This window comes from Prinia subflava, chromosome 20 (assembly GCF_021018805.1).
Source record: "Prinia subflava isolate CZ2003 ecotype Zambia chromosome 20, Cam_Psub_1.2, whole genome shotgun sequence".
Classification (NCBI taxonomy): Eukaryota; Metazoa; Chordata; class Aves; order Passeriformes; family Cisticolidae; genus Prinia; species Prinia subflava.
The window spans coordinates 8,033,350-8,059,041 of NC_086266.1; the positions used below are offsets into that span (position 1 = coordinate 8,033,350).

General features: G+C 49.8%; 2 protein-coding genes across 8 annotated transcripts in view; one reads left to right on the forward strand and one right to left on the reverse strand.

Moving 5' to 3' along the window:
- Window positions 1–21,468, forward strand: LOC134560716 (SLAIN motif-containing protein-like). 2 transcript variants are annotated; one of them, XM_063416997.1, is made up of 9 exons: window positions 1–136; window positions 2,642–3,336; window positions 11,324–11,457; window positions 13,478–13,627; window positions 15,877–16,017; window positions 16,577–16,894; window positions 17,680–17,817; window positions 17,897–18,206; window positions 18,826–21,468. In XM_063416997.1, exons 2-9 carry the CDS (start codon window positions 2,663–2,665, stop codon window positions 18,890–18,892), a joined length of 1,932 nt encoding a protein of 643 aa, XP_063273067.1. In that variant the 5' UTR covers window positions 1–136; window positions 2,642–2,662; the 3' UTR covers window positions 18,893–21,468. The 2 variants fall into 2 exon arrangements, with proteins under 2 accessions (XP_063273067.1, XP_063273068.1); XM_063416998.1 differs by lacking the exon at window positions 13,478–13,627.
- The window catches only part of VAMP7 (vesicle associated membrane protein 7), a 13,688-nt gene continuing 9,189 nt past the window's right edge, over window positions 21,194–25,692 (reverse strand). For all 6 annotated transcript variants that reach the window (XM_063417002.1, XM_063417001.1, XM_063417003.1 and 3 more), the window contains 3 exons: window positions 25,401–25,468; window positions 23,862–23,954; window positions 21,194–23,001 (listed from right to left, as the gene is read on the reverse strand). In XM_063417002.1, coding sequence (XP_063273072.1) covers window positions 22,933–23,001; window positions 23,862–23,954; window positions 25,401–25,468 — 230 coding nt within the window. In that variant the 3' untranslated portion in view covers window positions 21,194–22,932. The remainder of the gene's footprint in view (window positions 23,002–23,861; window positions 23,955–25,400; window positions 25,469–25,692) is intronic.

Genomic DNA, 25,692 nt, shown 5'->3' on the forward strand with positions numbered 1-25,692 from the left:
GGCGGGGGCGGCGCCTCCCGCCGTTCGCGGGCCGGGCTGAGCCGCCGGAGAAAGGCGGCACCGGCTCCGACCGGGTGGGCGCCCGCCCTCCGACCGACCGCCATCCTTCTGTCCGGCCGTATTTCCATCCATCCAGGTACCGTCCCGAGGGGGGGATGCCCGCCGCGCTCGGCTCTGCCGCGCTCGGTGCGGACCGGCCGCGCCCGTGCCCCCCGCGGGGGTCGCGTCCGCCAGTGCCGCACAGCACGCATCCCCATCGCGGCCGTCAGAGCCCGCTCCGAGCCCTCCGCAGACCCTCATCCCCCCGGCTCTCGGAGCTGCTCGGAGCCCACACAGCCCCCCGGCCTCTCAGAGCCCTCTCACAGCGCTCATGGCCATCACAGCCCCGCAGCCCCGTCACAGCTTCCCCTCTTGCTCTCACAGCCCCATGGCCATCATTGCCCCCCAGCCCCCACACCAGCAGGACCCCCCACACCCCCCAGCCCCATGGCCATCAGAGCCCCCGACAGCCACCCCATAGCCTCCCCCTGGTTCTCAGAGCCTCCCCAGAGCCTGCACCCCCATAAGCCCTATGGTCGTCATTGCCTCCAAGACCCCCCAACCCTACCGTAGGCCCCCCAGCTCCCTCACAGTCCCTTTCCCCACCCTTCCCAGTCCCTTTCCCTCTCAGAGCCTTCCCAGCCCCCGGCTCTGAAAGCCCCCGTGGCCGTGGCAGCCCCGGGGTGCGGGGACCGTTACCCTCCGTGAGACACCCGGATGTCTGCTCGGCAAACTCCGAATTATTGTCTCCGACCCGCGCACGGCTGCCGCCTTTTCACCTTCTCCTAAACGTGTTTTATTTCCTCCCCCGTAACACAATGAAATTAACTTTCGCAGGTTTGTATCTCTTCCCCCGTGTGTCTTTGCTGGGGTATTTTTTTGGTAGTTTTTAGACTTAGTGGTTGTGGGGAAAGACTGAACGCTTTTCAGCTGCCCTTCCTCCTCAACGTGTGTTTTTTCCTCACGTGAGGTTTTTTCCAGCTCCTCAGCCTTGGAAGGGATTTTTTGTGTCACCCACCTCCTTAATTCCCCTCCTTGAGCCACTGTTTTGCTTGGACAGTGGAACTCCTAGAACTTGCCAGTGGTGCATCCTCAGAGTTCCTGAGCTTTGGGCTTTCTCTGGAAGTACCACTGTTCCCTTCCTGGGAGATCTCTTGGAAATCACACCGTGCTGTTACCCGAGAGGATCGTGTGGGTTTCTAGGAGTGGGAATCCATGCAAGTTGCTTTTTGAAGCTGGCACATGGGTGAGAATGGGATTGCTTGGTAACTCCACAGGAAATTCCCTTTCCCCAAGGCAAAATGCCTTCAGCAGTGCTGCTTACAGCATGGATTTGGAATATGGGTGGAAAGTGTGCTCTGTTCACGCACAGCTCTTCCTAAGGGCTGTTTGTATTTTTTATTAACTCAAGTGGAAGTTGAAAATTTACATCTTGCAGATAGAGGATGAAGATAATTACAATAAAAAAAATCAGGTAAAAAATCCTCCAACAAAACAAAATGTATTTTTAAAGAAATTTACTTAGCTATTGCTGTCACAAGTGCCTAAATAAAAGAGACATGCTGAGGTACCTATGGGAGTGTCTGTTTTTCACCTTGCTTTGTGTGACACTGAGTTTTTTGTGGTTTCCTTTGCCCACTGGCACTTAAAAACAGATGACATTTTCCGGCAGCAAAGGGAGTGAAAGAACATCCACAGCCACAAAATGTCAGGGTTTGATTGCAATTGTAACAAGTGCATCAATTTTTAAAAACTTTGAATTGGCTGTGTTGACTCATTCTTCTCCCAGTCTGTTTGCCCTCCTGCAAAACATTTCTGACTTTTAACCCATTTTACTGCTCCGTGGACCATTAATTAAGGGATTTTCAGTATAAGGGGTTTTCAGTGAAGAGTCAGTTTGGAAATGAATGTGCCCAATGAAACTGAAAACTCACGTAAATCTAGTGGAGGGAAAAAGCAGTGTTTGCTCATGTTGTAAAACTAGTGTGAAACGCACTTTATGGTTTTTTGACTTAGTGGAATATGTAATCTTAAGATGAGATTTTTTTTTCTGCTTGTACTCCTCTCTTTTCAGCTGTAACAGGAAAATAACATTATTTAAGCTTATTTTCATGGGCCACAGTAACTGCATTTCCTGTTGTTACTTTGCTATAAGGTGATATAGAAAATTTTCCAAGTTTTTTCTGCTTTTCCTGGATAAACCTGGTAATGAACAAAGGATGTTTTCACCATTTTCTTGTTGTTGTCTGGCGTCAGCACCTTGTTAATGATGTTTCCTGACTTTGCTCCATCAGTGCTTTTCTCAAGTATTTTGTTGGTAAACAGATGGAAACTAAACTATTGTGGGGGATTAAATCAGCTTCCTTTTACTAAACTCATTGATAGCAGAACAGGTGCACATCCTTGCAGTTCAAAAAGTGGAATTTGTGGGCTTTGCAATGCTCAACCCTAATTTCAGTCGTTCTTTTTGGAGTTGGATGAAATTCAGACACCTTCCACCCCGGTGTCATTAGCTAATGCTTATAAAAGCCAGAATTTTCCCTGTCTGATTCCATTTGCCTAAAAGTCCTGTGGGTGTGTGCTGTGTTTCCATGCCTTGCAGAGGCGCCGGCAGTCCTGGAGGATGGTGGTGCCTGGGAACGCCCCGCTGATCCAGCAGGACCCCGCGCTGGAGCCGGCCCTGGGCAGAGACGCCCCCGGGCACTCGGCCATGGGCACGGAGCCCCCCGAGGATGTGGGTCCCGAGGTGCGGAAGCTGCGGGAGCTGGTCAGGAGGCTGGAGCTGGACAATCAGCACGCCAGGAGCAGGAGCAGCAGGACCCTGCTGGGGACAAACGTGCCGGGGGACATCTGCGCCGGGGTGGATAACCATGAGCCTGGCCTCAACGGGATGGAGATCAACAACAGCATCAACGCCATCACCGAGCAGCAGGAGTTCCAGCTGATGGCGGGTCTGCACAGCCAGCTGAGCAAAATGAGGCAGGAGGAAGGAGAGAACAACTTCAAAAGAGCCCTGGATGCCCCAATGCAGTACAGCTGCAACAGTGCCCCCCAGGAGGTGTCCCCCAACGGGGGGCAGAGCCACGGCAATGGCCGGTGTCCTTCCCCTGTGGATACAAATGACAGCTCCGAGCTCCTGGGCAGCCTGCTCATGGCAGGGATCCGTGCCCCGGCTGGAATCCATGAACAGAATCCCAGTGAAAAGGGTGCAGATCTGGAGGGGCTTCCCAGCCACGCGGATCTGGATGAAGTCAAAGTGTTAGAACTGGAAAATTGCCCCGAGGAGGAGGATTGCTGGTAGGTATCCCCAGGCCTCGGGAGAGGGACGTGCTCTGGTTAGGTGAGCAATTCCTTTAAAGCTATAAACTGATTTCTGTGCAGGAGTTGGATTTTTAGCAGCAAGAATGCAGTTCTCATTAGTGACTGTTCTTATTTTTAAGTCCATTGTGCCAGACCATTATTTTTTAAAAAATAAGTTTACCTGTAAGTGCTGTTTTTCCCCCTTCCTTCCAGCCACTGCTGCTGCTTCCTTTCCCTCTAAGTTTAGTTATATATAGCACATGCAGATGAATGAATAATGGAGCCTTTAAACCTTGTACACAACTGTCAAATAGCATATTTAGATAAGAATTTTGTCAGTAAGAATCCCTAGACCATCTGGAATTTGTGGCTTTTGCTAGGACCTGAGGAAACAAACCATTCCCAGCTCCTGAAGGCTGTTTCTTTCCAGTTAAGCACCTCTTTTGTTCGGAGACATGAACTGAACCAGATCAATGATGTAATCCTTAACTGACCCGACTCTCTGGGACTCTCCCATCCACCACCAGCCTTGTTTAGAACTCGTTTTATAAATCAGCAGATTAACAACCTTTGGAAGGGCAGGGGAAATCTAAGGTTTGAGGCTGATTGCAGTTCCTGCAATAACTGGGACTTGAGATTTTACCTGGACTTGTTAATTTATAAGCCTTGGGAGGAAAAGCCTCAGGGCTCTGCAAATTGGGTTTCAAACTTGTGTAGCCAGATTAATCTGGCAGCAAGGACAGGGCTGCTGAACACAAACCAAACCTTCAGCTGCAAACATTCATTAGCTGTTAGAAGGGAAGGTAAAGTTTTTGTTAATGGAGTGGATGCTCAGTGAGCATCAGCTCCAGCCTGAATTTGAGGTTATATTTAAAACATGATTTTTTTTTTCTTTGCGAGTATACTTTTAAAACCCAAATACTGGTTCTAGTTTGATCACTGGGACTCTTCAATATACCTAAACAGCATTTTGAGCAGATTTCTTATAAATAAATAAGGGAATACATTTAACAAGTTGCATATGGAAGACTGGCTTTATTATTTCCATGGTAATGGAAGCAGCCAGGTTTATATTCACATTTATAGAGCCTGTGACAGGGGAGAGTCTTCAAATTCTGTTGAGTCTCAGAGGCTGAGATTTACCCAGGCAGGGGATGCTGCCTGGTGAAATCAGGATTCTGTGCCCAGGAGTTCTGTTCTTCGACCTTTCCTTCAGCTGGTGGCTGGTAATGCCCTTCTTTCCCAGGTACCCTTCACACCTTGTAAGATCCTGGCTGGTTTGTTTCCTCTGGTTTCTTGCCAGATTTGGTTGGAACGGGGTGACCTCTGACAAAGAGCTCCCTGAGGAGCTGGATGGATAAGGGTGGTGACACAGAGCACTTGTGCAAGTGCTGTTTCCATAAATTATCTTTGATTGTGCTGCATCACTTCCATCTGTTCCCTTTTCCTTTTGTCAAACAAACCTGCTGAAACAGGAAGCTGCTTTTAGTGGTGGCGTCTTGTTCTGGAGCTTGTTCTGAAAGTAGGGAATTAATCCTGTGTACAATCAATGGTGCCCGTGCTTACTGCCAAGTATCCCAAACTGTCCCCATAAACACATCCCACATGCAGCCCCTGCAGGTGTTTGTCCTTTCCCACAGCAAGAACCAGAAAACTGCTTGGAGGGGAGGGAGGGTTTTCCTAAACAAAAAAACCCAAGAAACACCCCATAATTCTCTGTGAATTTAGGGTCAGCTCTAGCAAGCTGGCTTTGCTGATGGGAGGAATTTATTGCTGTGTGGACCGAGCAAATCCAAATGGAATAGCTGAGTGTATTGTGTATTCGCCATCCTTTTTAAAATATTGTGCATACTTCCTCCCTGGAAGAAGGATGGAGCAGTCAGAGGGTTTCTTACTGTTCTGTGCAGGTGGAGTCTCAATCCCTGCTCTGGTTTGAAATTATTCTCTTTATTCAGCTGGAACTTGCAGAAGTTTCTGTACCGCTCCCCTGGTCCAGCAGCTCTGAGGTTGTGTTTTGGAGCTGTGTTTGCAGGGACTGAGCTGTGTGAAACCCGAGGCAGTGCCCACTCCCAGCTGCTGTAACTCTGCCCTGGGCTGCCTGGCCTCTGACTGCTCCCTCCACTCCCTTTCTCAAGTAGCTGCTCAAAATTGTAAATATCCTGGGGACCAATGCCACGGAGCTGGGCTCTGGCACTGAGGAGCTCAGTGATGCTCACCTTGGACTCCAGCACAAGGGCAGCTCCTGAGCTGTTTTGGGAAGGCTTTTATCCAAATTCCCTCTTACCCAGGGAACAAACCAGCATTACACTGACAGCTTTATACTGGTTGTGTTCCCCAGTGTTCGTCATTCTGGGGTTTTTCCGTGGGGTGAGGAGAAGAAGGAATCCCTGGCACTCAGGTGAATCCCTGAGTTGCTTTCATTTCCAAAAGTGTCTCTCTCGACTGAAACTGGGTCATGCTGTCTTCACCTCAGTGTTGTGTTGTCTCCTTGCCTGAATCCGTGCTCAGCACAGCAAGTGGGATGTCCTTGAATTGGTGTTTGTATGGAGCAGGAGTGTGGTTTGCTCTCAGGAATAACTGTGTAGGAGTTTTCCTGGAAATGTGATTTTTCAGCCTTAGCTCTGTGTCCAGCAACCTTCTATATTCATGATTAAAACTTTTAATTCGATGTACTGGAGGAAATCATTGCTGCTTGTATCATCAGAGATAGGGAGAGAAATTCTGGAGGAGTTCCACCAAGTGAGGATACAATGCTGCACAAAATCCAGGAATTCTACCAGTGCAGCACCTTGTGCCTCTAACCTGGGGGAGAACTTTACTTACAGACTGTCTCTGTGTAATCCATTTATACCCTTCATAGGCTGTATTGTAGTTTTCCTGTGATCTCTCCTTGTGGCAGGGTGCTGCTGACAAGATCTACATGACTTAGAAACAGCAATTTGCAAGGTCTTGTTTTCTCAGTCATTTTATGAGGCGTTTTTACCCTTGTTGCATTAAGCAATGCACAAGTCACTTCTCCAAACCTTTCCTGACTGGTTTGGGGAGAGTTTGAGGTGGCTGCAGGATGGCCACGGGCTGGGTGACATCTGCCCTGCTGGGACAATCCCTGGGTACCGCGGTGCAGCTCCAGGCAGTGTCACCAGCACCCCCTCCGTGGCAGAGGGACAGGCAGAGCCTGCCTGGTGGTGAGAGCTCGGCCTGGGAGCGGGAATTGCTTCTGATGGCAAAGCCTGCGAGTGGCTGAGGCCTTGGGAAGTGCTCCAGGCGTGGCTCCTGTTCTTACATTTCTCTGAAATGGGGGTGGGCAGGGAAATCGCTCAGTGTCAGTGCCAGAGAGGTGGGGAACAGCCCGGTCCTGCTGCTGCAGGGGAGCTGCAGGTGCTGTGAGCACTCAGCACCTCTCTGGAGCTGCACTCCCACTGCAGGGATCACTGCATGGGCTGGGTCAGGAGATTAATTTAGTGTGAGCTTTAGAGCTGCTTTGACTTGGGGACTGATTTTTGGTGTTTTGTTCAGTAGGATTAGTCCCTAAATAGACATGAGAAAGTGTCTTTGCAGTGTCATTTTTGCCTCTCTTTGCAACTTCTTAGGAATAAAGCTCAGACCTCTCCTTGGGCTAACACCAGAATGTTTTTGTGTGGAGTGTTCTCCACAGGATTTTTCCCATTTTTTTCTTTTATGTTTCTGTCCTTTCAGAACCTGGATAATACTGTTTCACTTTGGCTTTCTACCCCAGTCTTGTCTGTGTTAGTATTTCTGTTCAGCAGGAGTGTTTAGATTTGAGATTAGCATAGAATAACCAGAGTACTAAATCTGAAAATCAACTCTCTGAAGTCTGATATGTAAAGGAAAGGAAAATGAATATATTACCTGTTTGAAATCCATGCTTTGGAGAGGAATTCAGCTGCCTTTTAGCACTTGAAGGAGGTGTAGCTCATAAACCTGAATTGTTCTAAACACTTCAGCTGCTTGAGGTCTCCTTCTCCTTGCTCTGTTGTATATAACTCAAAGGTCTGAAGATCAGTGCAGTGTTTGCCATTTTTGGAGCTGCTGCAGACACTGGTGCCAAGTGCTTTGGAAGATGGATGATAACCCAAGCTGTGTCTTCAGAAATGGGCTTTGCTTTATGCTCAGTTTAATTTCCTAATGCACTGGTTCTAGAGCCTTCAGCAGCTTGAATTCTGCTCTTGTGATTTATCGATTTCTGCTGCAGATACTCTGCATAAGCAGGATCTCAAATCTCAGGCTTGCACTCTTAGAACCGCTCTGATCTGTTCTTCAGTTGTGAGGATGCTTTTTCTCAGTGCATTGTGCAAGTTGAGAAAGTTGTGTTTCCTGCATTTTTGGGGTTTGGGTTTTTTTAAAGCAGAAATTTCAAAACCCAACAATAGTGGCCATTAACTCCTCTAAATCCTTCTGTGACATTGATTCCATCAGGGAAATAGTATCTCTGGAATATTCCTTGGTTTTAGTGTGCTGGATTATGTCAGAATAAAGTGCAGAGAGTATCACAAATTTATTTGTGAATGGCTACGACGTAATGGAAGAAAAACCCTTGTGCCACTGGGTCCTTAGCAGAGATGTTTGTCACAAAATACTCTGTTTTACAGGGTAAACACAAACATTAGTAAGCAGAAACTAAAGTTACTTTTATCGAAGGGTTTCCTCTCAGAGCTGAAGAAAATCTCATTTGTATTTAATAATTCATACAACAAACCCCCAACACATCAAACTGGGAATATTTGCCCACATGTTTACTTTGTGCATTTTGTATGAGGCCTTGTAAGTATCTAAATAACCGATTTTAATTTGCAATTTGACAAAAGAAAACATTCAGAAACATTTAGAGAGAACACCCAAACTGCTGAGCTGGAGGAACAGACTGCAGGGTAAGGCTTGTTCCTGAGCAGGGCTTTGTTCAGCTCTGCCTGACTCTGGGGTGGCTCCTGCTTTTCCAGTGCTTCAGGCATTCAGTTAACCTGGCAAATCAAACAGCCTTGGAGGCTGAAAATACCAGAAGGAAAAATTCTGAGTGGTTTTAAACAAAGCCAAGAGTTTTTAGCTTTTCACACCCCCTTTTTCCGAGGTAAGGCTGTTTTAGCTCCCTGGACGTGAGGCTGGGTTAAGTCAGGCTCTGGTGGGTGTCACTGGTCACTGGGCTTTCCTGAGCCTAGGAAAAGGTGACTTCTGGCTCTTAATATGTCCAGAGAAATATTCACATTCACATATTTGAGGAGCTGGTGTTTTCAGTTTAGTGCTGTGCCAGCACCTTTGGAGAAGTCAGGATGCTGAGCCCTTCCCAAAGCTCCTGTAGAAGGAAAATGGGAACCCTGGTGCTGGGAAATCAAACCAGAATTCATGGGGTTTTTTTAGTAAGTTGCCTGTCAATGCTCTGAAGAATTGAACTGTGTTCACTTAATTGGCTTTGGGGAAACTGTGAGAGCTTCCATTGCCAATGGACTTATCCCAGAAAAAATATCAGAGCCCTCTGGCAGAGTCCAGAGGACTCCACAGCACAGCTCCATGTGGGAATGGCTCTGCCAAGCAAACAAGGGTTGCCATCCCCAGCTGGGGTGGTCCTGGGTGGAAACAGGGTGAGGAGCATGGAGAGAGCTGGGCAGAACAACTGCTGCAGCAGGGCAGGATTCTCTCCCTTAACCTGGAATATGTGCAGAGCAGCCTGACCTGCCCTGAGGAGGCTGTTGGCCTCTTTTTGTGTGATGGTTTTACTGCTCCTTTTGTGGTCTGAACTGTACAATAAATCCAGGGAGAGGGAGCACTTTGTTTCCTGGGTTTGATTGGATTTGAGTGCTTGTAATGCTCATTTATCCGTGCAGAAACGCAGCAAGGTTTGCTGGGGGGTCTGCCCTGAGAAGTACCTTTGGAGAGTCAGGAATGTTTGCATTCATTCCTTAGCATTTATTTTGTCAATAACAAATTAGCCTTTGGATTGTTTTTATTTGCTTGTGGATCTGTGTGGGGAAAAGCTTCTGTGTGAGTAGTGACTAAAGCAGCTGAGTGTATTCCCTGAGAAAGATGGTTCTGGCCAGAGGCTGGCTGGGAAGCCAGGAGTGGTGTGTCAGGAGGCAGAAAATCGGGAATCATGTCCTTCTCCAGGTAACAAACAGTATTTTGAGAGCTGCTGTGTGCAGAGATGCTCATCTCATAACCCCCAGGTCTGGGGAGTGTTGCTTTCTGCATTCCATGTTATCCCTGCCTGGATCCAGGACAGGAGCCAGGGCAGTAGGTCAGGCAGACCTGTAGAGTATTTTAAATATCCCAGCTGCTGATGTTCTGTCTTGGCCAGGTGTTGGAGTTACAGCCAGGGCACCTGGCAGAGAGTCCCACAGTGTTTCTGTGTATTACAAACCTAGGTTTTCAGGAAGGAGTGGGATGATGACTGACAGTCCTGCTGATTTACATCAGTTTTGTTGTGGAAATCAGTATTTTATGGGTTGGATCTGAGCTGGCTGTGAGAGAATGAGTAACTGGAGCAGAAAAGCTCCTTGCTGCAGGAGTGACAAAAGTTGGAAGAGAGAGGAGGAGGCAGCTGAAGCACAGGGAGACATTCCTTGAAATCTGAACTCCACCCTCGTGGTCACTGTATGCTTAAATACTGGATTTTGGCCTGCTGAAGGTGAAATCCTCTGCATACATCAGCGAGGCCAGCTTTGAGAACACCATAAATGCTCAGGTGTGGTTGTGGGTGGTGTGTTGGTGACCAGAAGGGTTCTTCGTCACCTGGGAGCAGTTCCTGAGGTGGAGGAGCACCGGGAGAGGAAGGTGCTGGTGGGAAAGCAGCAGTTGTGTGATTGTGGGCATGGAGGAGCTGCTGGGGGTTTTGTGGTGCAGAGGGAGCAGCTGAAGGCTGTGCCAGCAGCTGATCAGAGCTTCAGGAGAGGGGGAGCCTGAGAGCCAAACCTATGTCCACAAATCCCAGAAGGATTTGGGCTGAGAGGGACCTTAAGGACCATCAGGTTCCAGATCTAGGTCGAGGTCTCACTGCCTTCTGCACAAGGGTGTTCTCCAAGTGATGTGCAAGAATTAAAAATACTTTTGGATGTACAAAGGGCTGATTTTTCTTTCACTTACAAGTTTTGAATGTGTTGTTGAACAGCAAAAACATTAAAAAATAGGGAACTGCTTTTTGCTTTTTAAAAATACAAATGTGGGATGTGTAAATAAAATACTTGAGTTGCTTTTATAGCAAAGGCTCTTCCAGCTTTGACCTTTCTTTACAGGAATGTTCTGCTTTGGAAATCTGGTGAAGATGCTGCTTTACACCCAATCCCTTGTAAATAATCCAGGAGTTTAAGATGATTAAATGTGTCTATCCATAAGGCTAATCCTGGGTGTCCATGCAAAGCAATGGAGGTGTCAGAGATGTGGCAGACACTTAGGCTGGAGGAGAATTTATCTGATATTACAGGGAAAATAAGACACAGCCATGCTCCTGCCTGTCTGGCAATGTCTTTATCCTCCAGTGAAGGGGTTTATCCCTGGAATCTGGGAAGGCACCTTTGGGTGTCTCAGAGCTGCTGTGAGGACACAGCCTGCAGTGCTGAACAGCTGGAACATCCAGAGGGTTTTAAACAAAACTACAACTCCTGGAAGGAGACCACCCTGCAGCTCGAGTCAGGAGCACCTCACACCCTCACTGGCCCTGAGGGTGGGGTTTTTTGGAAGAGGGGAGTGGAGGGACAGACAGGTGAGTATTCCAACAACTTCATTTCCAGCAGTCTTGCAATAGCCCAGGCTGGCACCTTGCCTTGCAGAGCCTGTGGGTTTCTCTGTGAAGCCATTGAATTTTCCTGTTCTGGCAGTAAATTTTATTTCTTAGTCACAATATGCAATTTAAACTTGAATTTTGTAATTTGGGTAACTGTTGGTTCCTGACAGTTACACTCTATCAAATGCCAGTTTGGTAGCTGTGTGCTTTGAATTAACTAGCATTTCTTCTTGTCTCCTTTGAATCCTTGCAAAGGCTCTATGTGTCTCCAAGGAAATCCGTGGATGAGAAGACAGCCTCTCCTCTGAAATGGTGCCGGCAGGTGCTGGACAATCCCAGCCCCGAGATTGAGGCTGCCTGCAGAACCCTCATCAACAGGCTGGACCAAGGTAGGGCTACTGCAGCCTCTGCTGCTCTGGGGTTCCTTGCAAATCTCATTCTAAGCAGGAAAATCGAGCTCAGTGTTGTCAGGCTCTTGAATTTTTGAGTTTTGTTAATATTTAAACATTTTTAAATGTGAGAAATGTGTAGAGGAAAAAAATGTGCGGCTGGGGAGTGGGGAGAGAACCATGGAAAACTGTTCTTGCAGCTTCTTTCTGGAGAACTCCTAGTGCTGAATGTTCCTAGTGGTGATTATTCCTCCTCTGGATATCCTACTGGATCTTCCCAGCTGCTCTTACCTGGGTGGAAAAGTTGTCTGCTGCTCAAAGCTTACAACAATGAATTTTAAACTTGAAATGGTGTCACTTGGAAAGAGGATTTTCCTCCAGTTTATCATCCCCTAAAAGCACTTCTGCTGGCTCTGGGCTGTGTCAGTCCTGAGGGACAATCTCTGATTTCATCTGCCTGAAGTGGAAACCTGGAATGTTGTGTGCAGTGGGGACATCTCTGATCACAGGCAGTGTTCTGGGGCCTGGTTTGAGGCTTTGCTTTTCCACCTGGGCTTTCAGTGGTGGGAGAGCTCTCAGAACAGATGCAGTTCACAGGACAGAAATGAGTTTATTCTGCTCCTGTCTCTCCTGCATCACCTGCAGTGCACCTGGTGCAAATCCTGCCTGTGTCAGTTCAAATGGCCCCAGGTGTAAAATGGGCTGGACACTGAGGGCTTGGAAAGGAATCAGTAATTATTTTTTACCTTCTCTAGATTCCCTCTCATCCAGCTCTCCTGGTCAGGACTTGCTGCAGCTGCAGGTTTATGGCAGAGATGTGCTGCAGTCTCCTCTGTCCAGATGGACTCAGGAGCCTCCAGACACAAAAGCTGTGCTTGAAAAAGTGACATTTCTGAGAGAATCCATATTTGGGAGCTCAGGGATATCCCTGAGCTGCTGGAATCCAACCCCAGCTGGGTCCCCACGTTGGTGTCTGAGGGTTTGTGGTGCCTGCGTTTGTCTCCATGGGAATGCAAGAATTCTGAGTTCAGTTGATGCAGCAATTTGAGCCCTGTGGTTTGGGCCTGAGGTCACTGCTTTGGGGGTTGGTCTGGGGTTTTTCAGTTTTCATTTTAGCAGTGTTTGGCACTGCTTGAGATCTCAGGCTTCTCTTGAGTTTAACCTTGGCGTTCCTGATTGGAGATAACTGAGTAGACCTTGAGAACAAACTTCATTTGCTTTCATAAATCATCTGTGCTTAGAAACCTGAATGAAATTTATTTGATTACCCCTTTTCTCTCTGAAATGTATCAGGCTTCAGCTGTACTTAGTCTGACCTGGTAATACTTGTGTGAGAAATAGAAAAAGAAAACTTAATGCAGTGAATCTTCATTATTTTCTTAGCTGATATTCTCACAGCAGGGAGAACTGAGTTCTGTGGGCAGTTCGGCAGCCCCTTGGGTATCTCCAGATCATGGTGTGAGTAATTTCCTCAGTGTTGTCGCTGCTCATTTCCACCTCCAGTCAGGATGGGGGCACTTGGCTTTGCCACCTGCCTTATTTTGGTTCGTTTATGAACATGTGAGTGTGTGTGAGCTGAATTTAATTCAAAGAGTTGGTTTTATATTGGATTGGCATAGTTTCTGTGCTTTAATACTGTCTTGGTTCCATCATAAAAATTCAGAATAATGCACACATAACATAAAGTCCAGTGAGTTCTCTAAGATGAAGGGGTGTAGAAGTGGCAGATATTAATGGAAATAGTCATCTGGGAAGCCTAGTACTGGAACTTTGTGAAATGTATGTCTTCTTTAAAGCCAAGCTTGTCAGAAGTTACTCTTGGAATTCTTCAGAAGGGACAAACCAGTTAAAGGACACGAGTAGGGGACTGGGCACTGCTGTGCTCCCTGTAGCGTGGCACAAGTCCCTCTGCTGCATCATTTAATCCTGTTTGATACCTCTGTATCTTGTTCTTGATCTTGCTCTCTGTTTCCAAAATAATTTGCTAACCTTTGTGGCTTTTTTGTATTTTTCCTTCTAGCCAGTAGATGGAAAAACCTGTATTGCAGCCCCCTGGCATCTCCCAGCGCACATAACCTGAATTCCGAGGCAGGCTCCTGTAGCAATGCACTAAACTCTCCTGGGCACCTCAAATCGACTAACAAAGCACTACTAACCTGTGGCAGCTCAGGTATGGCATGGCACTGCAGCACTGGGCTCTTTAAAATGCAAGGAGGCTTAGGGATTGGCACAGGGAAAAGTTCTCATGGTGTTTTCCCCTTTTCGTTTGCTCCCTTCCTCACCCAGGTTTCATTTGTGTGGGAGAAAACCTCCTTGCATTCTAAATGTCCTGTAGTTATTTCTTGATCTGGGTTTCTCTACTTCCCTCTCTCTCTATATATATATTTATAAATTGTACTAATTTTAAGTGGCGTAAAATAGAAAACAGCTGTAGGGGCAAAAATATATTGCTCTTGAATAATGTTGTATACTGTAGATGTGATCTTTATAAAGTTACTTGGATTCAGTTTTCTGGGGAAGGTTTCTCTTGGGAATATTGATTAATGCAGGGAACAGAAAGCTGCCAAATTCTCCAGGGTAAAGCCTTCAGTTGCCTGAGTGTGCAGCTAAAACAAAATATCAAAAGTTTTCCTTCAGCCTTGATTGTGTGTGGAGGAAGATTCCCTACCTCAGAGGCAGCTCAGCCACAACTCTTGTTACAGCCTGATAATGAAGCTCCTCCAAAATGCTTTGGCCTGCAGCCTCCCTGTGCCTGAGGAGCCAGGAACAGCCTTCCAGGAGCTCCATTTGTTATCCTTGGTGCAGTTCCTGCTGTTCCTAGCACAAAGGCTTTGCCTCTTGGCTCTGTTATCAAAGGACTCTTCTTCATTTGTTTGTTTTGTGTGGAAATTGCTAAACCCTACTTTGCATGTTTCAAAACACAAAGCATGTTTAACAGCCTCTGTCTCCAAACTTGATGTTAAATGAACTTTTTCCCCTCTAAAAAAAGAAAAAGGGTTGCCTGTGGCTGTTTCCACAGGTGCAGGTTTGTTTTTGAGGTCTGATTTTCTGCTATAAATAGAAATTAACACTTATCTCTGTTTTGTAAACGAAAGGATGCACGTAGGACTGAGGATTTTTGCCAGCTGAGCTCTGCAGGGAAATATCTCCAAGGCAATTTCTTGTTTTTCATGGGAGCTTGGGGAGCAATCCAGGTGTCTGAGCACTTTTTCACCCAGGAGCAGCTCCTGATGAGTAAAACCAAAGTCTCTGGCTTCTGGAAGGTTCACTGTGCAGATGTGCTGGGTGGAAGGGCAGGGCCAGCACAGGCTCTGCCCCTTCAGAGCATGATGAGTTCACTTCATCTCAGGTGCCTCTTCCATGTGCCTTGTGCAACTGCTAACATGAGTTTAAAGCTTCCTGGCAACCTGACTGACTCAAATCTTACTTCATTTCCAAGAAAAAACAGTTTTCATACCCTTCAAAAGGAAAATGTTTAACAGTGACTTCCCTTGAAAACCAAACCAACCCCTCTGACAATACCCAGATGTGGTTTCTGTTTGAAACCATCATCAGCTCAGCTTTACTGATGGAAGAAGAAGCAGTTTTTTCCCCTCTTGGCTATTTTTAACTAGACCTGCAATTTGAAATGCAGCAGCCAAACTAAACAAAGTTGGATTGGGAGTTCTGCCTTTTAGAAAGCAGGTCTCAAGGTCCAGCTGGATTTTTAATCAGTATTGAAGGTGCTGTTAATTACAGCAGGAAACCTGTGGTTGTTCATTACACCACATCCTAAAGGGCAGGCCCTGCTCAGGATGGATTTATTTCAACTCTTACAGTCTTTTCCTGACGCCAGGAGGGAAGAAATGGGATTTTATTGTGGAATATCTTGACTTGGAATGTGTATTTGTGCAGCATACACCAGATGAACCTTTAAGGTACAGCCACACTTCTGTCACTGTATTATTTAAGCATCCTGAAGCTCACAGTTTTCCTGCTGTGTTCTGAGAAGATTGGAAGGCAGGGCACCTCCTGAACACTCAACAGTGATGGTAAAATAAACCATTTCCCAGCAAAACTGAGCAGCCCTTTCAAACTGTGATCAAACCCAGCCAGGCAGGAAAAAGCAGCAGGTTCCCAACATTATTTCTTCAACCAGCTTGGAAGAAAAGTAACTGCTGACATGGAAAGCACAGGTGTGAAGTTCAGGTGTAAAGCTTGGGCACTGACCAAGCTGCTTCCTGCCAGTCAGCCCCACATTGCTTGTTTGAAAAGCACCTGAAAACTGCAGGTTAAAAACTGGGCGTTGGAATTTCTAAATTCTTGTTTCTCACAGCTGGACCTGAAGATCCCAGCTGCACTGCTGAATTCCTGGGATAGATCCCTACTGCTCCTGGTGGGTTTGTGAGTGTCTGACTGGGTGTTTGTCCTCTCCCCCAGGGTACCTGAGCATGCACTCGGCCCTGAGCTCCCAGTCCTCGGTGGACAGCGAGCTGAGCACCTCGGACGACTCCATCTCCATGGGCTACAAACTGCAGGACCTCACTGATGTCCAGGTCATGGCACGGCTGCAGGAGGAGAGTAAGTTTTGTTTGTTTGTGTGTGTGTGTGTTTGCAGGTTGGACTTTCTGGGGGTTTTAATTTGGTTTGGTTTTGTTGTTTGTTTTTTTCAAGTTGCTTATATATTGTCAGACAGGAAAACTTCAGTAAAGGCATTGGCTGGTGAGGAGCTGTAAATAGGCCAGGTGCCATCCAGGCGGGTGTGTTTTCACGGGAGGCAGACTTTAAATCTTTGTTTCCACCTTTGAAATGCTGGTGGGTGCAGAATGAATTAAACTAAAAGATTTAACCTGTAAATTAGACTCCTATACCCACTTAACCTGCTGGAGCTCGATGGCAATGGCCAGTCTCAGATGGGACTGGGGAGCACCGCAGGTCTCTGAATGTTCATTGTGCTGTAATTAACCAGTGCTGTAATTAACCAGCGCTGATGCAGGCGATGCTGTTCCAGCTGATGGGTTCCAGGGAGGACAGGTGTTAACCTGCTTTCCCTCCAGTGTGAAACAAATCCCTATCAAAGCATTGCTTTGGCATTCGGGATGTGTTGGGTTGGCGCTGCCCGTGTCCCCCGTGTCCCCAGGCCTGCGGCAGGACTGCGCCTCCAGCTCCGCCTCCGTGTCCCGGCGCAGCTCCAGCGCCTCCCTGCACTCGCTGCGCCGCGGCACCTACAGCGACCAGGAATTCGACACCTACAGCCTGGAGGATGAGGACGACTGCGACTGCTCGCTGTCCCTGCGCAGCGCCCACCGCTACTCGCCGTCCCCGCTGAGCTCCCCGCGCTGCCAGTCGCCGTCGTCGGGCGCGGAGCTGGGCAGGGCCGCGGCGTCGCGGCTGCGCGCCCCGCGCAGGGCGGTGCAGAGCCCCATGCAGGAGCGCCTCAAGTACGCCAACAGCGAAGGTGAGCGGCGGGCGGAGCCGGGGCGGGGTCTGGCACACACGGATCCCCCTGCAGGGCTCCGGGCTGGGGGCGGAGGGCCTGGAGTGCTGCTGGGCAGGAAGGGAGCTGCTGGTGGTGGGTGTGAGCCAGCGTGTGCCCACGGGGGCAAGAGCGAGGGCTGGATTGAGAACAGCATGGCCACAGGACCGGGGCAGGGATTGTCCCCTGTGCTGGGCACACCTCGAGTGCTGTGTCCAGTTTTGAGCCCCCCACTACAAAAAGGACATTGAGGGGCTGGAGTGTGACCAGAGAAGGGAATGGGGCTGGAGCACCAGGAGTGGCTGAGGGAGCTCCAGTTGTTCAGTCTGGAGAAGAGCAGGCTCAGAGGAGACCTTGCTGCTCTCTACAATTCCAAACAGGCGGGTGCAGCCAGGTGGGGGTTGGTCTCTCCTGCCAGGTCCCAAGTGAAAGGACAGGAGGAAATGCCTCAGGTTGCACCAGGTGAGGTCCAGCTTAGGTGTTAGAAACAATTGTTTCCCATCAGAAGTGGTCAGGCCTTGGAATGAGTTGCCAAGGGAGGTGGTGGAGTCGCCATCTCTGGATGTGGTACTTGGGGGTGTGCCTTAGGGGTGATCATGGCGGTGCTGGCTTGATGGGATGATCTTGAAGGTCTCTTCCAAGCTCTGTATCCTGTGATTTCAAAATTGCTGCTGTTTATGGAAGCTAAGATCTAGGTTTTAGGTGGGTGGGTTTTTCCAGAGAGCCTTAAGCCAGCAGCAGGGGGCTGAGGCTGCGCTTGCTTTCAGAGGAGCTGAGGCACAGCATGCCCAACCTGGCCCGCAGCAGCCTGCGCGCGCTCGAGGCCGTGCGGAGCAGCCGCAGCCTGGAGTCCGACCTGCAGGTGCCCAGCAGCCGCATCCCAAGGACGCAGCAGCGGTCAGCAGGTCAGTGCCACGCCTTGCACACACCTCCCTTCCCTCCTCCCTTTAGCCAGCCCTCAGAGGAGCTCTTGTGTCCCCGCAGGTCTGACTCCCAGCAAGCTCAGGTATTCCTCGGGGGCCGCGCAGTCCCCGCTCACGGGGCGCCCGCCCGGGAAGGCGGCCTCGGGAGCCAACTCCCTGCTGCCCGGCAGGCAGGTGGGGAAGCCCTGCAGCTACACGGCTCCAGTCCCCCCAGTTCGCAAGCCACAGCTCCACACCACCTCTCCCAGCAGCAGTTGCACTTCCAGAAGCACCACCATGGTCACTGTGGCCAAAGCCTCTGCCCTGAAAGCACGGCCGGCTGTGGGAGGGGTGGCCGTGCCCAAGGGAAAGGCAACGCCCCCGTCCAGGAGGTGAGTGGAGCTTCAGACCTGTGGCATTGTAGTAACTTCATGCAACGGGTGAAAGCAGAGCATAGGGAGTGGTGTCTCAACACTTAAATTCTTTGTTCTTGTCGCTGGATTTTTAATAGATATTATGCTACAATACAAACTTCCATGACTGAGGGAAATTAAATCAATTCAGTCTTGTCATTATGATATGACTGATATCAGACTAATAAGCAACCAGTGCTTATTGATCTTAAATATCCCATTGGAGCCTTACATTGAAACGTATCTACTTAGTTTAAAAACATGAAAAAAGGAATTTTCAATCTCCTAATATATATCAGTACTCTACATACCTGATTATTTTTCATGTGGTCAGTTATATTTGCATGGAGGAATATTTCCCTTGGACTCATGGGCTGAAGCCACAACAGTGTTAATTTGGCAGATATCAGTGCTTAAACATCCAGGAACAGCCACTGAATTTTCTTTAAAGTGCCTGAAATTGGTGTTGCTGGTGCTCAGGGTGTGACAGCAGCACTTCACCCGTGGCAGGGAGATGTTGGTAACCCAAACCCAAATCTGTGTCCACTACAGGGCATTTCCTGGAGCTGTCCCTGACGTGTTGTTCTGTCCCCCGCAGGTTCCTCCAGGCAGCACAGACCCCCCAGGCCCCCGAGGATGACTCCTGGAAGGACGGGTGCTACTGACACCCCAGAACACCTCTGTGGAGCAGATCCCAGCTGGCTGGGCATGACCTCCTGGGAAAGGCCCTGAGCCCGTCCCTGCCACTGCTGTACATATCCCTCATTCCTGTGCTCTCCACACCCCCACCTCCCTCTGCTCTGCCAGGAGCCGGGGCTGGGACACGCAGCTCCCACCCTGCACTCAAACCTGAGTCTTCCCAGGAAGACTGGAAAAGCCTTATTTCATCCACACCCCAGCTGCAGCCCTGGGCAAGGCCTGCCACCATCCCCTCCCAGGGATGCTGCAGAGCTGGGGGTGTCCTCTCTGTGCCAGAAGCAGCTCTGAGCTGGTGCTGTGGCAGAGCTCGTGGAGAGTAGAAATAGTGACATAGGTGTTAGATTTGAGACTTTTTAAGCCCAACCTGATGTACTCTAATATTTGTCTGGAATTCAACTGGGTTTGGTTTGGATTTTTTTTTTTTACTTCTGTATAGAATGTATTTCTGCTACTTTTTATTGTTTGGTCTAGAGTTGCAGCAGGTTTTTATAACTGTAGAACACTCCGAGCTGTGGTATCCAGGTGTCAGCACAGGTCACAAGGAGCAGTACACAATATTTGTGTGGGGTGTGAACAGGCAGGGACAGGGATGCCACTTAAAAACTGCTGGGCACCAGCACCTTCTTACCTCAACTGAGCAAGTTCAACACCACTTAAGACTAAACTTTTTAAAAATCACCTTCCCTCACAGCTTTGTATTGAAGTGTTGGAGCTCAGCTGGTTCCCAACTGCCCTGACTTTTGTAGAAGTTTTCTACTGTCTCTTAAGGATTCTGTTCCAGTGTCCTTTTCCTCAGCAAATGCTGGATGCTACAAATACAGTCTTAGTCCAGGAAATATGCACTGATAGCAATGTTCTCCCTGCCATCAATGTGACTTTGATAGTGTAGTTTAATAAAATGTTATGGTGCTGAAAGAGATCTGCTTTATTCCAACAGTGAGTGTTGTGCCACAAACGAGGCTTCTCCTGACAGAAGAGAGCTCTGCAAGGATAAACAGGGCTCCAGTAAAGTCTGGTAGGATGCAAGGAGTGAGATTGACCTTTAATTCCTCAGAGATCAGAAGAACAAAGGTGGGTGTTAGTAAATCAAAAATCCACAGCACTCAGTGTGTGCCATTTCTGAAACATCCTCACGTGGCCTGAGCAGAGGCAAAGGCAGGAAGCAGCACAGGGGGAGGTTCCTGCACTGCAGAGATCGCCTGTGACCCAGGAAAAGAGGAAGAGACAGAGCCCCACAGTGCTCTGAGGGGCCCTGGAGTGTTCCTGAGCCACCACTCAGCCTCTTCCAGGCCAGGGCTGGCACCAGCTGCACTCACAGGGCAGAGAAGGGGCCCAGGAGGCTCAGCTGGAGCTGCTGCTCCATCCCTGGCTGTCACCCTCTGCCCTCCCCAGGGTGACAAAATTGAATTTAGAGAGCTCCCACCCTGATGAAGCTCAGTGGGGTCCCACCACTGCCCTGTTGATTCTTTCCTCTCGTGCAGAACATTCTTTTCTGAGACCTCTCGCTGCTGGCACAGCTGGACCCTGCTCACACTGATCTTTCCAGAGCACTGAAAGGTAAAAGCAGCAACATCTGATTTCTCTGGTACTGGAGGGTTCTGCTGCCTTTCCTGTGCCCTGTATTCCAGAGGGGATTTTCCAGGCACTGCCTTTCTCTGCCCACCTGAGTCAAGAGCTGCTGCTCTTTCATGGACATTTAACAGCAGGTGAAGAACAAACTTCCTGCAAGTTGGATGTGAACTAGTTGAAGGCTACATCCCAGTTCAGGCCTCTCAGGCAGGGGGAACTGTTTCCTTTCTTCCAGCCTGGCTGGCTGTAGAGATGCAGACCTGGATGCAGTTCCAGGCTGAGCAGAGCAGCAGGAAGGTGCTGAGGTTGCATTCTGGGATTCCCAGGCGTTTCCAGTACAAACCTGATTCTGACAGGCACTTGGGAGAGTCCCACTCAGGAGGGAACACAGCACAGCTCTGTCAGAGCCATCACACTTGGGAGCTGTTAATTTAATTTTATCCTTTCTTTTTTCTGAGCTGTTCCCACACCGAGTGATCTCCCTTCAGCTCCCAATATTCTCTATCATCCCAAGCCCTGGCTGATACCATTAAAATGCAGCTTTGCCTCAAACTGAGAAAACAATCAGCAACTCCAACAGTTTCTCCAAGAGGAAACCCACCTCCCTCATCCCGAAGCATTAGCCTGCTTCCAAAACCCCCCTGCATCAGCACGGAGCATTCCCAAGGTAGTTTTTCCACAAAACTACAGAACTCTGCTTTCTGTACAGGAATTTAATTGAAATCAAGGTAATGGTTTTTTTACACTAATGCCTCAGTGCATCCTTGAGAAGGAAAGGAAAGATTTTAAAAATTATTTGTACATAAGACAAGAAATCATCCAAATGAACGTGGTAACAGCACAATCCCTAAAACATGCACAGCTGGACCTAGGGCTGCAGGAGCAGGAGCTGCTGGGAGGGGGCTCCAAGCTTTACATTCAGAACAGAAAGAGAAGCAGGTGCCAGTGGCCACTGGCACTTTGTGGATATCAAGATCCAATCACTCCTGGTCAAACTTAGCCCAGCGGAAGACAAATCCAAAGGAGCAACTGTTTATAGAACTCTGGGCCCTGCTGGGAACCTCTATGGTCAGTGCCACGTCCCCACCCTGTCTGTGTCCCCAGGACTTCATGGCACCAACTTCGTGCTCCAGCTCAGGCACCAAAAGAGCCTGAGTGAGTCACAGAAGCCACTTCAGAGTCACAGAACGAGATCCCACCAGGACTGAGAGCTAGAAAGCCACCCCAGTTCAAGCAGGGCACCAAAAGAAGCCTCCCCTTCCATCCCATGACTTCCCTGGGCCAAAAGCAGATTCCTCCCCCACTGAAGGTGTTTCAATTTTTTTTCCCTGGGGAAGGAGCCCATCAGCTCCAGGAGAGAAGTGCCCCCAGCCCTTGCCCGGGCCTCAGCAGCTCCAGCTCCTCAGCCAGGCCTGGCTGGGGATGGAGATGTGCAGCTGGCACAGAAACAGCACCCCTGAGCCTGCATTTGGTTACCAGCCTTGGGTTTGGCTTGAAATCCTCCCAGAGGACAGTCATCCTCTGGCAGAGCCTTTCTCCCTCAGACCTTGGAGAAAGTCACCAGCCACCAACTCCAGCCCTTGTCTGCCCTCCAGTTCCAGTGCACACCTTCCAGGAGAAGCACAAGCAGCAGCTCCCTGACACCTCAGCAAGCCAGATTGGCCCCAAATTCACCACAGCCAGTGGCAGAATTATATCCATTGCAGTCCACCCTCCAAAGAAGAGCAGGAGAAATCATCTGTGAGAAAGCAGATCCTGAACCGTGTGTAAGCGTCCCCTTTGCTGTGTCTGTTCAGCCACCAGCCCAGGGGGAGATGAGGAAGAAGTGAGGATGAAGAGGCAGCCCTGGCACACGCTGAGGTTACCCCGCACCCTCCTCCTGGCCTGCAGGATCACTGCAGGAACAGGGAGATGTCCCCAGCAGCAGCAGCTCCACCTGAGAGTGCACAAGGCCCAGAGCCCCTTGGCTCCTACCAGGGTGACACCGTGACCTCCCCGTGCTGCAGCACTGGGAGACACCAGATGTGGCCAGATGTGCAGGACGTGCTCTGGGAACCCACACCCACCTGACCCCACCATTTTAGCTCAGCCCACCCTGAACCTCTGTGGGACCCCAGGTGGGACAGCTGCAGCCACTCCTGTCCCCAGCCGGGGAAGCCGCACAGACATGGGGCCAGTGTGCACAGAACCCTCTGGAGGGGTGGCATCGGGACAGCAAAAGGAACACAAAAATCCTTTCAAGTAATTAACCCAGCCCACTCTTGAGTCACAGCTGCGGGAGCAGCGACCGGCTGGGTCTGTCTGGGGGGTAAGGCAAAAAGTCTCAAGTCCTGGAGGGATGGGAGATGGAAGGTGGCACTGGTAACAGGCTGGAGTCACTCTGGAGGTTCCCTCTTCACACTCTGCCTCATCTCCTGGTGAGCAGCTCCAGCTCCAGTTACTTCTGCACACAGCTGGGCCAGGCCAGCCCACCACATATGGCCGACAGGATGATGTACAGGATCACCTAGGGAGGGAAAATGGGAATGCCACATGGAATTAGGGATTCCCAGCATTCACTGACTGCCACAGCACACACCTGGAAACCCCAGATGGTCAAAACCTTGAAGAACCTGTCTAACGCCCTCCTGTCCCTCCACATCCCTGCAGCTGAGAACTGTCCCCATAGAGTTGACAAAGTGCTTCCCACCCTGACTCTGCAGCTGCTCCGTCCACAGTCCTTGCAGCTGGAGGGGAACTGTCACACCAGAAAAAGCCACTTCAAGGTCACAGAATGAGATCCCACCAGGACTGAGGGCTAAAAAGCCACCCCAGCTCAAGCAGGACCCCTCAGCTGCTCCTGGGGCAAGCAGGGGCAGCTCCTGGACACCGTCCTCCCATCTCATCTCAGAGGGTCACAAAGGTTGGAAAAGACCTCCATGATCACTGAGTCCATCAACCGCCCCCACGTCCACTAAACCATGTCACAAAGTGCCACATCCACTGCTGAACACCTCCATGGTGACCCCAGCACTGCCCTGGGCTTCATCTCTCTGTCAGGGAAGGAGGTTTTCCTAATCCAACCTGAACCCCCCTGATGCAACCTGAGCCCATTTCCTCACTTGCCTGGGAGAAGAGGCCAATCCCCACCTCATCACAACCTCCTTCCAGGGGCTCGTAGAGCCAGGAGGTCCCCCCTGAGCCTCCTCTTCTGAGCCTTTCCCTGCAGCCCTTCACCCTCTCCTCACACAAGCCCACCAGGAGACTCCCTGCCCTGGTTCTGCCCTCCTGGGCACAGCTGGGCACACACAGATGCCAGGACAGCCACGGGGCTTTGGTGTTTCCAGGGTTTCGGCCTGGCACAGCAGCTCCAGGCTCCACACTTACAATAGACACGATGATGATAACGATGGTGAGCTTGAGGTTCTTCATACACATGGCTCGGGCAAGGTTCCTGCTGGTGGTTTTGAAAGTGACTGACTGCAAGAGAAAACAAGGAAAATCCCAGGATGGTTGGGGTTGGAAGGGACCTAAAGTCCATCCAGTGCCACCCCTGCCATGGCAGGGACACCTTCAACTGTGCCAGGCTGCTTCCCTGTCCAGCCTGGCCTTGGGCACTGCCAGGGATCCAGTGGCAGCCACAGCTGCTCTGGGTAACCTGTTATGGAAAGCTGGTGGTTGTCCCAGCCCAAGGGTCCTCTCTGTACCCTGCAATTCCACGCACTCAAAACAGGGTTTGGGCACCAAATGACCACAAACACCCCGGGCTGGGTCAGTGCAGCCACTCCCCACAGAGCTCAGGCAGGATGCATCTGCCCCTGGAGCAGCCATTCCAGCAGCCCATTCCACTGTATACTGCCAGTTTTCCTACAAACCACCTTCCACAAGGCTGCAGCAGGCCCTGGGAGCTGCAGGTCTGCCTTGGAGCCCATTCCCAAGGGGGCAACACCAGTCCTGGATCTTCAGGGCCACTCCCTCCTAGCCTGTGGGACATTCCCACTGAAGGATGTTCCATCCCTTCATTTCCCTGAGCCTTCTAAAAGCCAGCACTCCCTGCGACAGCTCCTCCATGAGCTCAGCCCAGCTGCTGAAGGAATTCCTGACCCTTTCCCTAAAGCTTTACCTGAGCTTTCAGCCCTGCCACCACCTGAGGATGGGGGCAGGTTTGAACACCTGGGAGCTCCAGGCATATCTGCTGCCCCTGCAAGGCAGGAGGGCTTTGGGACAGCTCAGGGATGTTTGGATCCACACAGGAGCTCCTGGCACTCTCCCCGCCTGAGGATCGGATGCCACAGGAGCTGGGCACCAAGCCAGGATGCTGCAGAGGAGGATGCTGAGCCAGGGCCAGGGATTCCCAAGGGAAAGACAAAAAGCTTCCAGAGTGCACAGCACTTTGCTAGATAACTGTGCTTTATAATTACATTAATTTGGGTTTTTTTAGTCTTCACTTCCTCAGAAACACTCCAAGAAGCTCCAGAGTGTTTAAAGATTATTTAGATGCAACAACTCAGCTTTTTTTAATTTTAAATCAGCCACACTTTCCCTGCTGGTATCAGAACAACTCCACAGATGCACATTTTCCGGTTTATTTGCATCCAGCTGCCTTCAGCCCAGGCTGCCAGGGAGTGTAAATTGTGATTTTATCTCTCCTATCACTGCAGATAATGAGAGGGTTTTCCCACTTGGACACAAGGGATGAGGACAGGGATGTGTCCCCCTTGGCTGGCTGTGGCACAGGGAGCAGGGGGACGCTGGATCTTTCCCAAACTGGGATGCAGCTGGGAAACAGCTTGCAGAAGAGGAAGGATTCCCTGCAGGTCTCGATTCTTCTGTGTCCCTGTAAGTGTCCCCAGGTGCTGTCCCCACCTCCCTGCTCCCAGGTGTAGTAACACAACCTCCCCACTTCCAGGATTTCCCCAGACTCACCGAATCCACGAGATTCTCTGTCTTATCAATCAGCAGCTCCAGCTTCTCTCCTCTTTGTGCCACAAGGTCTGGAGAAAGACAAAAATTCAGCTCTGAAGGTGAAATCCCAGGGCAAAAAGCTGCTCCAAACACCCAAGCCCAAGCCACAAGCTCCTGGCTGCAGCTTCCAGCCTTCCTGGGATAACCAGGGACTTAGGGAACAGCCTCACATCACACAGGCTGCATTTTGGGACTGAATTCTGGACAATTCCAGATCTCACCCTCTCTTTTCAATGGTCAGACTCGGCAACAC

Coding starts and splice junctions, on each gene's coding strand:
- LOC134560716 (XM_063416997.1), top strand. CDS start 2,663: ATGGTGGTGCCTGGGAACGCCCCGCTGATCCAGCAGGACCCCGCGCTG. Junction 3,337..11,323: donor CCCGAGGAGGAGGATTGCTG/GTAGGTATCCCC, acceptor ATCCTTGCAAAG/GCTCTATGTGTCTCCAAGGA. Junction 17,818..17,896: donor GACGCAGCAGCGGTCAGCAG/GTCAGTGCCACG, acceptor GTGTCCCCGCAG/GTCTGACTCCCAGCAAGCTC.